Source organism: Alligator sinensis, unplaced genomic scaffold (assembly GCF_000455745.1).
Source record: "Alligator sinensis unplaced genomic scaffold, ASM45574v1 scaffold885_1, whole genome shotgun sequence".
In the NCBI taxonomy this organism is placed as follows: domain Eukaryota; kingdom Metazoa; phylum Chordata; order Crocodylia; family Alligatoridae; genus Alligator; species Alligator sinensis.
In genome coordinates this window covers 2,564,404-2,576,514 of record NW_005842056.1, presented here as the reverse complement: position 1 = coordinate 2,576,514, position 12,111 = coordinate 2,564,404, and the positions used below count along the sequence as shown (strand labels likewise).

General features: G+C 40.3%; 1 protein-coding gene across 1 annotated transcript in view; it reads right to left on the bottom strand.

The window, feature by feature from the left end:
- Window positions 1-11,990: 11,990 nt before the first annotated feature.
- Window positions 11,991-12,111, bottom strand: part of LOC102373562 (sodium channel protein type 5 subunit alpha-like) — an 83,281-nt gene continuing 83,160 nt past the window's right edge. Inside the window, 1 exon segment of the mRNA XM_025203377.1 lies at window positions 11,991-12,111. This exon segment is cut by the window's right edge and continues 10 nt beyond it. Coding sequence (XP_025059162.1) covers window positions 11,991-12,111 — 121 coding nt within the window.

Here is a 12,111-nt window from a genome sequence, read left to right as displayed (position 1 = left end):
AACCCATCTGGCAGTATATCTACTCTTTTACTGAAATCCAGATAGATTAGATCTACCACATTTCCTTTGCTTAGAAAATCAATAATCTTACCAAAAAATAAAGACATCAGGCTAAGTTAGAGGTTGGCAACTTTTGAGGCTGAGACGGGAACAACCCAGCTCCAGTCCGAGGCAGGCTGGGTGGAGGTGAGTCAGTGGCAAAGGGCTTTTCCTGCACCTGTGTTGAGACCAGGCAGCTGGCATAGATGCAAGCATGGGCACAGGCAAAGCCCTTGGTCTCTTTGGGCTGGATCCAGCGGTTCCATGGGCTGAACCCGATCCATGGACTGTATGTTGTTCGCTGCAGGCTAAACTAACACAATCTACCTTTCCACGTTCCATTTTATCCTGTTTTCCATTTATCTCCATGTCTTCAGTTATTCTTTCCTTCACAATTTGTTCTGAAGTCCTGCACATACTATTGAGGCCAGACCTGCAGGCCCACATAGACTTGGATTACTTCTCCCCCACTTTCTTAAATATAGGTGTCATGCCTCTTGTTTCGTCATCACACATGACTGCAACCCTTGTGCCAAGACTTGTGATTTGATAAGATGGCAACTTGACAAATTTCCGTTCTTTCAGGACCCTGGGACAGAGCGTAGCAGGACCCCCCAGATGGTGCACAGAACTTTTTGAGATTTGCTTTCTTAATCAAAACTATTTCAAGGATGGAAAAACTGAGCAAGAGAGATGAAGTGACTTCTTCTAGGTTGCATAAGAAGACTTAGAAAAGAACCTAGCTCTCCAGACACTCTGTCCTATTCCTGAAAAAAGGCCTTACCTTAGTTACAATTTTCTGGTGACTCCCTGGATAAACTAAATCCAAGCTGGTACAAGAGCTTTTGTTTATTTATGCAATTTATATCCTGCCCTTCGAACAAAGGCTTACACTGGGAGGACAGAACAACTTTGAATGGCAGCTAGAAAAAAGAAAATAAAACAGAGATCCACTAACCAACATAGTCCAATTTTTATTTTTTAATTTTTTATTTATTTATTTATTTTTGCTAAACACCTGCCCAAATACAAAGTCTTGTAGTGCTTCCAAAAGATGTCCAGGCTCGGGCTCTGATGAGCCTCTAGAGGGAGGGATTTCTGGGGCTGTGGAGCCTGAGCCTGGACATCTTTTGGACTCATGCCCGGAAAGCATGGGTAGATTCAGGATTTTGAAAAGGGGCAGATGATGCAGTCCATCATCACATACAATATGACATTTTTTTCTGCAGTTAAAGAGAAACTAGAAGTCATTCCTACACCTGAGTGAATGTTGCTACACCTGAGTTAAAGCTTTTAACTAGAGCTAACACAGTCTGCGGGGCTGGGAAATAGAAGAGAGGCATTACCAGGAATGGCTAAGAGACAGCACAATTGCAGAAGAAAGAATAGTTAGTATAGTGGAACACTACGACCATTAACTTGGAGAAAGGGTGTTAACATCTATGGAATGAAGAGATATTAGCAGGAATCAGGTAGATTATAATAAGCCAGGAAGTCAGTTAACTCCCTCAGCATGGCCTGAATTGAAATACCACTGTAGGTCCCAGATAGGAAGTTTTAAGTTTTGGGTGAGGCAGAAATCACCCTGCTCCTCAGATCTGCCCCTGCCAGGAATCTACAGGGAGTCAGTGCAGATCCTGGGGAACTGGAGTTGTGTGTTCCTGGTGGCCCACATTTCTCAGGTCATCAATAACCTTGATTGCATTAAAAATTATTATTTGCTACTTGTGGCCTTTTAAATATTGGATACAAATGTTAAAAAGAAATCAAGGAATTTACAAGCTTACAGCCCATTGATGTGCTTATTCTTCATAAGGCTATAAACCTGGAGAAATAAAAAGTATACTACATAACCACAACCGGAAGTTGGTCCCACCCCAGTTTAATACCTAATTCATTATATTATCTAATTATAAAGAACTTCAAGCATACACTGGAAAAGGCAGACTCCATGTTCCTGATAAACTTTCACCAAGAAGTCTCACTTTACAAAATATCATTTTAATCCAAAACCACTAGATGGAAGCATTCAACAAGTTTAACTTCTTCTGATAGGCACTGTTACCAGGTTCAGGTCTAGAAGAGAAGGTCTGGGTTATCAAATCCAGTTCTCTGCTATTGCAAGCAGCCATGTTATAAAGTTTCAAGTCCAAGTTTATCTTAAAAACAGGTATTTTTTTTATCCCATTGTTGAAAAAAGACCTATAACACTGAGCCCCTACAAAGCTGTCAGCCAGAGCTCCTTGTGTTTTCCAATAGGATGATTTCCTAAAAGAAGACTGCTGTGTAGGGATGGGACTCATCTGATGAAGAATGGGAAGAGCATCTTTGGACATTCCCTAGCTAGCCTGCTGATAAGGGCTTTATATTAGGTCCTGTGGGGGATAGGGACACAAAACTAACTGTTAATGCACAATGAAGATCAAGGAATAAGAACCAGGAGGTGAGACTAATTTCAGAAAATGGATAGAAGCCATAATAGGGATAAAAACCTGTAAGAGTTAAAACTATAGGACAGTCGACACACTATCTTTAATGCCTATGTACAATTGCAAGGAGAATGGAAAAGCAGCAGGAAGAACTGGATGTCGTTGTCTTTAAAGAAACATGGCATTAGAGAATACATAGTGATATCATGCCTATGATTGGAGTTTCAACATAAGGACACAGCTTGCTCTGGAAGGAAAGGATCAAGAAAAAAGGAGAAAGATACATCTATCTATCTATCTATCTATCTATCTATCCTATCCTATATAGAACAGATATTCTACAGATATACTATTCTATATCTCTCTATCTATCTATCTATCTGTCTCCTTTTTAATTTGGTCTGTCTTTCTGGAGTGGGAGATGGATCAATCGATCAATTGATAGATATATCGATAGATACATCGATTGATCAAGAATGTACATACTAGGGCTGTGCAGAATTTCGCCAGGTGTTTCATTTTGAAGCTGTTTTGATGTGTTTTGACCTCAAAAAAGCAAAACTGAAATGAAACAAAAGGCTTCGAAACAAAAGGAGCTTCGAAAAGAAATGAGAGCACTCAAAACATTTTGAAAGTTTTTAAGTATTTTTAATTTCAAAGCCGGGCTTATTTGGCTTAAGAGCCAGTCCCAGCCGGCAGTGACTGCCTGCTATTATCACGTTTGCAGATCTGGGGGCCCACACCCCCTGAGAGGAGTCTGGCACAGCCCCGCAGCCCTCCCGGGGGTGTGGGTCCCCAGATCTGTGCACAGGATGACAGGAGGCTGCCACTGCCAGCAATTGATACAAGTTTTCCTTTCAACTGTATGAGGTGCAGTGTCCCAGAAACCTCTGCACCTATATCCTTGAAACATGGCAGGCTTCATGCCCTCAGAAGGGGCTACCATCCCTGCAATTTTTATCCATTTCAAGCAAGAAATGACAACATTTTAGGCATTTTCATGATTCCCCATTATAGCCTATGGGTGAAATGTTGAAAGGCGTCGAAACAGCAAAACAGTTTCTATGAAACAAAACAGAACAGTGCTTCAAAACTAAACAAAATGATGAAATGAAACACTGTCCCTTCAAAATGGTGAAACAGAAGTCGAAATGAAGCGGTGGTATTTTGCACAGCCCAAATATATACATGCTCCAAGGTCCAAGAGGAAGATATTAGCAATTTCTTGAGTGTTGGGGAGGGCAGGAGAGCAGTAGGTAACAATATTATGTAAAATGTATGAGCTAGTAATAATGGGGAATTTTAATTTCCCTAGTATCCATTAAAACAACATTTCAGTAAACCATAAAATGTCCAGGAAATTAACATGTGCAGAGGACAGCTTTTTGTTTCAGAAAGTTGAGGAAACAACAAGGTATTACCTATTTTGGATCTGTTTCTGGTCCATAGGAATAAACTTATTGCAAAAATGACAGTGGTTGAAATCTTGGGAAGAAGAAATCATATGACAACATGCATAGATTTAAGGAAAGGAAGGTACAAGAACAGCAGAACAAACAGATTGGACCTCAGAAGGGCAAATTTCAAGTGACTTGGATAAAGAAGTAGTAAGAGACCCCAAGGGGCTGGTAGTTCACCTGACTTAATATTGGAGGGTCAATATCAAGTGACTCCAGAAGAAGGAAGATCATAAGAAACTCAAAAGAGATCAATGTGACTAGACAAAAATTTTGTTAGCGATCTGTAAATTGAAAGACACGTATTTTCAGGGCATATCAGTTCATGTCATACTTGTTCAGAGCATGTTTTCTGCTCACTGGAGAGGTGAGATATTTATGAAGACGCAAAGAAGGTGTCTTCATAAATGCCTACTTTGCTTCCAGTTCTCTCAAAAACAAAACCAAAAAAAGCAGTCACCAAGCACGTAACAAAATTACTAGAGAGAGGAGGAAGAGATGCAGACGACGACGTATAAAGGGCATGTCAGAGTACAGTAGCACTGCTAAAAAGAATTGGGAAGTTATAGCTGCTCACAAATGCAACATGAGTCAGCAATGGGATGCAGTGACAAAAATAAATGTAATCCTGGGTTGCATTAATACAAGCACTGCATGCAAGACGTGAGAAGTGATGGTACCACTATACTCTGCATTGGGTTGGTATCAGTTGGAGGATTGAATCCAATTTTAGGCACCATATTTTAAGGAAGAAAGTGGAGGGGGCCCTGAGGCAAGTGAAAACGATGATAAAGGGGTTGAAAAGCAAACCAAGGAAAGGCCAATAGAAAGAGGAGATCAAGGGAAGACATGATAGAAGTTTTTAAAAATTTAAAGAAAAATGGAGAAATGTTGTCTTTCCGTGCCACAGAGGCCAGGACATACAAGAGAGCATGCAAACCAGCTTGAGCTATAATCTCAGAGAAAAATTCCTATGAGTAAACACAAGCAGGGGGGCTGCTCCAACACGTTGTAATTCCAGTGCATCAGACTGACTCGATTAATCAAGTCTGCTGGAGTGCAGCAGTTACCACGTTCCAGCAGCCTCATGCGTCTCGTGTATCAGCATCCCTGTGCTTCAAAGTGGCAGCGGGGGAACTTTATCTAAAGCTCATTTGATGAGTTTCAGAGAAAGCACCTCTGCTTCCATTTTGAAGCGCGGGGATGCTGGCACACGAGACTCTCCAGGTGCTTTAATTAGAGCAGCTCTTTTTTTTCCTTATGCTAGCATTTTTCTTTGCTTAAATAGTTCTTCTCACTGCCGTGTATTTACCCCTATCCTACATTTACAGAGATCCATCATGTCTTTTCTCAGCCTTCATTCTGCTGGTTTAAACAAGCCAGTTTTTTCCATGTTCAATTATAAAATAGACTCTGTTCCCTTGACACCTTAATTGTACTTCTTGGTACATATCCCAGCTTAAATATTTTTTTTGAAGAATAAGGGTCTGTGAAGGCTGGGAGGAGCCTCATATGAGAGAGTTGAGGAGTTTAATAGGTCTAGGCCATGTCTATATTTCCATTTAACATGTCTGGTAGTGGTGCCATCAAATATACAGCCTGTCTTTATACACGCTAGTTCACAATATAGCCATGCCCATGCCATGAACATGCTAATTAGCACTGCTGACTGACATTACCAATTAGCCCACCTCTGGCACAGTACAGATGTACCGTCATTGCCTAGATAGGGAGTTACTATGGTTGGAACAGTGGATGTGTTTGTGGACACCACTCCTGGGCATGGTAAATTTGTAATCTAGACATGACCTCAATTTATCAGAGAGAAGGCTAAGGCTGGATTACTACAAGTACTTACATGCGGAACAAAAGTGATAATGGTGGACTCTTCAGGCTACCTGACAAATGTATAACAAAATCCAATGGGTAGATATTGAAGCTACACAATACATGCTAGAAGCAAGGAACATTTTATTAAGTGAAGAATTAATCATTTGAAAAACTTACCAAATGGTAGCAGTAGATTCTTCATCATTGGATATGTGTAAATAAGACTGGGTATTCTTCTAAAATATATGTTGAAATTCAATCACAGTAATTGAACTTGAGCCAGAAATTCAAGGAATACATTGTAGCCTGTGTTTGGAGGATGTGAGAGTGGAATATCACATTGGTCTCTTCTGGCCTTTAAAATCCATGAATCTTTGTGCCTTTTGGGGTTCACAAACACTTGCTTAATTAACAAACAACTGATGCTGACGGTTGGCTTGTCTCCAAGCCTGAGATAAACTAAAAAGCAATCGCATGTATTTGGGGTCCAAGTAGCATATAAAGATGAGGTTGTACTTTCTCAAACCAAGTTTTTAATTGTGCAAAATACCAAATGCAGTACCTTGTATACACTAAACACTGCTCAAGCACCTACATCAAAAAATTCGCGGATGCTCAGTACGCAGGAGCCACATCAGGTGAGCCAGATTGAAGTAACGCGCTGCCTTTTCTGGGCATGCAGAGGAGTGGGCACAGGAACGCAAAAAAACCCCCAAACCCCAAACAAAAAAGCACCCACTGGGAAAAACTAAAGTTGGTGCCTATGACTTCAATATATACCAGCTCTGCACCAATTTATATCAGATTATCAGAGCTCCGTCTAGGTAGAGTTTACTAATTCTTAATTATATGAGAAATTTGAAAGAAACTTTGCAATTCATGTCTCCCCAGGATTTAGTTATTGAAGAGTACAGAGAAATTGTCTAAACACTGACAGAAGAAAAGATATATTTGAACATAGACTATTATTGATCTTTATTTAATAAACATAATGGATTGTTTTTTTGTCTGATACAAATATTTTCCAGCAATAACTGCTGATGGCTACTGAACAAATGGCATTTAGTACTTATCAGGCTTTTTAGTCAGTAAAAGGGCTCTACCATCTCAATTTCTCTAATGACATTATCATTTACTATTGCTGTCATTGTTCGTGCAGTACAGATTTGCAGTTAATACAATATAAAACATAACTTTCAATTTACAAACCTTTAATGTTGGCTGATCATTTTTAAAAGTCAGACCATAAACACCTATACATTGAGACCAATTTTCAACTCACTCTGAGCTTTGAGAAAGAATAAGGTACAGTTTGTAATTGCATTGGTATTGCAGCATCTTGAAAAATAAAATATTCATTAGTGAAGTGATTGGTATAAGAGCTAATCAGCAGTCCATTAATTTCCCCATGACATCACCCTGGTTGCTTAATTAATGAGTGAGTAGCTTTCTATTATGTATACGCCTCCCCTCCATTTCTGTACAAAAATTCTAATGTCTTCAGAAAAAATCTCTTTGCTTTGATATTTGTCAGGTTGAATCTACTGTCAGGGAATGTAAATTTATGTTTCAATGGGTCTGTTTCTATTTTTATATATTTTCAAGTAAGTTTGAGGTCAGTTGGACAAGACTTTTTGAGATATTAGAGTCTGCAAAATGACATGTTTTTCCTTTCTCAGATACTACAATTTGTCATACCCTCACTGAATCCACTGTAAGCTGAGGAACTCACATCTTAAATGCAATCAGGGTACCTTAACAGCATTCACTGAATAACATATGTAAAGAATGGCTGAAAAGATTGATTTCTAATGCGAGTAAAATGCTTAGGAATATTTCCCTTAGCTTGAATCCAAAAAGAAGCATCTACACAGCACGTAGCAAGCCACTGCTAAAATGAAAATGAACAATACTACTAAATGAACAATACAGGATATTGAAGGCCAGGAGAATACTAGATTTTGTTGTATCTTAACTTTTTGAGGGCTTAGATACCTGGTCACGAATGGAAAAATCTTGTAAAGAAAAGACCCATACCTGATGCCTTGCTGGCAGTGCCACTGAGCAGGAGACACAAAACTTACATTTTGATGCCTGAATTGCTCTCGCTGCAAAAGGAGTAGCCATTAAATAGACAGGTTTTGATTATATTTTTACCTACTGAATTTGTGTAGAGAATAGGTAGGCACATGCTAATTTCCTTGTTGAATTGTTTTGTTGCTGAATATGTTTGCCACGTAACACAATCTCATCAACACAACCGTATGGCTTTTTAAACCATTGAAAACCCAAACTAAACCTTCCATCCACTGCCACATACTATTAAATGTAGTGGTGATAGCATTGCTTCTTTCCCACATAATACATGCTTTTAATAGTCTCTTCAAGATACAGGAGCATGTAAGACCCATACAAACCAATCTGTGAGTTGGGTCAAGCCCTAGATACCTGGACAAGGGTTAGTGGTGAATTTTCCTGCCCTTATACTGGCATTGTGTCCATGAAGAGACTGCACTGCAATTCGATGGCCTGCCGGTAGCTGAAGAATGACCCCTTTTCTCATATTTGATTTAGTCCTTCACATTAAAACCTGTTGCTTGGTTTCCTTGCAGGTATTAATGAGTTTCACCCCAATGTGAGTAATATTTTAACTCAGTGATTCTCAACCTTTTTAGACTCAGGGCACCCCTTGTTAGACTCAAAGTGCCCCTCAGAAAATGCCAGCCCTCATTTTTTGCCTATGGAAAAATAATACAGCAATTCTCTTGCTATAAAGAACTCAGAAAGAGCTTCATGACTCTGTGGATTCATATTTGAAATCTCTGGGTTTATCGTGTAAATCGTGTGTTTGCAGACCTGACCGTGCTAATATTCCACGTACCCTGTGACACTCTTAACAGGATCTTACATCAGCCATAGCCTCTTGATTAAGAATCACTGTTTTAAAACTACAGAATAAGGATTGATCTGTAGATGGAGATGTATCATCTTTATGGGTGGGCAGTAATTGGTAATTCCCAAAAATGAGGGTTGCAGGTTCAATTTATGTGGGCCACCCCTGTGTCCCAGGTAGGTTTTTGTTTTAATTCATCTCAAGAATAGCATACAAGAAGAAAATGCTTGATTAAGTCATTTTGTCAGATTCTCCACTTGCATAAATCAGCATATCATATTTCCTCGATTCTGCAGTAGCATCTGAAAAAATCCCATATGGCGATGGGACTGCCCAGTCTTTTAGCACCTGGTTAAGTAAGTACTAAATGACTATGCAGTAACAACTGCTCAGTCAGCCACTCATGCAGGTGCTGCTTATGGGTGTGTCTATATGAGATGATTTACTGCACATTACACTAATCTCATGTGCAGTAAGGCATCATCATCTACATGCGCACACCAATTACTTTGCAGTAAATTAGCCTAATATGCGGTTTGCTAGTACCTGTAGACTAACCACATTAGGTACTTCACAGTAGCACACATGTAGACAGCTGACTGGGAGCAAATTGCTCCTGGTTAGCCCAGGCAGCAGGGGGTGGGGGAACTGTCCCAGCTCCTGGGCAGCTGCTTCCCAGCCCTGCACCTTGATCTGCACCGGGTGCGGGGTGGGAAACAGATCAGGACATGGGGCTGGCAGGCAGCTGTCCAAGAGACCCGACGGCTTCTCATTCCCCACCTCACACAGATCGGGGCACAGAGCTAGCAGGCAGCTGTCCTGGAGGCAGGACAGCTCTCCCTGCTTGGCACCCTACTGTCAGGGGGCAGACCAAGGCAGAAACAGCCATGCACTGAACTTCTCCCATCAGGAGCATATTTGCTCCTGACAGGTGCACATGTAGACGTGTCCCTGGGGAAAGCTTACTGCACCTTATTTGCGCAGAAACCCTAAGGCACAATAATAACACATGTAGATATGCCCTGTCTATTATTAAACTGCTACCAAAAGCAGCATGTACTTAGCAATGGAAACCAGCTATGAAGTTGATTAAATGCAGCCAACACTGAGCGTGACTATAAAACACATGACCCACATTGGACAAATATGCTGATGGGAACCTTTGTTTGTTTTTTTTGGCAGGCATCCTATGCATCCTATATGCAAGCCCCAGGCCCACAAATCTTAGAGTTTGAATGCCTCTCTAGCCTTGCTTGCCATTGAATTTTACCATCCTAAGAGCATGAGACTGATAGGTCTGGGAGAGAGGATACTTGTCTGGTGGTACAGGCTCACAGACTTGAGGACTGAGCTCTGCTCAGTCAAATTTTGGAACTTGACTCTTGGGCTTTACCCAAGTGAATTTGACATTTGGAAATGACTTGGCCTTCATTTATACTAGATATAAGTAGGTGTCAAAGTGCTGCTCAAAAGTGTGTTTATGAAACACCTTTGCTAAAACTGGCAACCATTTAAAAAAAAAAGGTAATGTGCATCAATTCTGGATGAGCAAAGTCTATGGGTCCTTCATGCAAATTGCTACAGCCAGGGTCTGACAGTAGGGAGAGGAGGAAGGGGCTGCCAGGGAAAAAAGTTGGGGGAAGGCAGACAGCAAAGAGCTATCTGATCCCTCAGATTTACTTTTCCTTCTCTAGCAGTGGGAAGGGGACACATTCAAAGCAAACCTCCAATAATTAGAATCTATACCTGGAAAATTATAACAAATTGATACATTTCCCCATCTATAGAATCTAATTATTGAGGGGGGCTGATCATCTTCTATTCAAGTTAATATGGTACCTTTTCTTCAGCATCACCAGCTTCAGTGAAACTATGGTGATTCTCATCAATGCAAGATATGCCCTCCCCCCTGCATCTAGCTTCAAATAAGAGAGAGAGAAAAAGTTTCAATGAAAAAATTTGACCATGAGACACCACATCAACCAGGAGAATCATGGGGAAATAGAGCAAAAAGAAGTAAGATTAAATAGCATTAAAATATAATTATTTGTTTTTAAATAGTGCCTCAAATTGCAATCAAGGTCCAATTGTGCAAAACACTGTACATGTTTCTAGTAAGAGAAAATTCTTGCCCCCCCAGTATTCACAATCTAAATAGATATGACAGGCAAAAGGGGGGCAGCGGAGCAAGGGAGTAATACGTTACTTGCCCAAGGTCAGCTGGGACATACGTGGAAGAGCTTGAAACTGGAAATCTAGCAATTGTTTAACCTTATCTTGAAAGCTGACTTGCATATAAAATCAACCTATACGGAAACTAATAGCATGGAAGTATTAAGAGGGCCTCTGCAGCACTCTTGTGGCTATGAATACCTAAAAATGTGAAACAAAAGAAAATGACTCAGTCACTGAAAAGCAAGATACTGCATACTGAACGTGTGAGCCTGCATATCTCAAATAAGCATTTACATGTATGCAGAAAGAGAATGAACCTAGGCCCGGGACTCTATTTGCATGGAGAAATCCTGGCTAGTGAACACATGCTGCCTTGAGAAGAGCAAAGGCCTTTAGAAGGAAAACAGGGTGAAGACCAAGAGAAACCAGGTCACAGTTATGAAAAATGTTACTCGATTCATGACTGTTGCTGGAGTGTTAAGTGTTGCATTTATTATTTCATTATACCGCAGTAACACGACCACAATAGTATATACACCATGACTATTCTATGTGACTGCTTTGTATTGGAGGAGTTCCAGTACAGATTGTCATATCAGCAGGTCATGCAATGGCTATGCTTGTGATATTTGAGTCACAGGACTTAAAATACTGGGAAGCATTAATCTAGCAGGTTAATAACCAAAATGTCATTTCATATTAGCCCCGTCCTTCCTTCAGAAAGTCCCCAAACCTTATACTCTTTTCCCAGCCAGCCCATTCCCATCCCCACACAGATACTTTGTTCCAGACAGTCTGAATTATCTTCTACTTCTTGAACTAGCTCCTGAATAAAGCAGACCAGCCTAATTAAGTGGATGTCCTGTCACCAGACATGAAGTAGAGTACTGAGTCATTGTTGTTCTTTCTGGATCACGATAGCCAGAAACCAAGGATTCTACCATAGTCTGGGCCTCACAATCATATAACTGCTCTGACCCTGAGCAGATTTATTCTGCAGGTGAACAAACACTGAGCAAAGATGAACATCAGGGTCAAAGGTTATAGTTAATGGCAAACCACCATTATTTCTTTTGCAACTGATGTTTAATAGGAAGCTGCTTAAATTGCTGTATATTTACAGCATTACATTCTGTAGGCAATATTTTAAAGCATTCTTAACAAAAATTAACCAGTGGATCCCTTATCTCTGTCCACAGACAGTTCACAATCTATAGGGTCATCACTTTTGAAAGAATCTTTCATCTGTACCTTGAGATTGTCATTATTGGCTCCAGTAACACTGTCA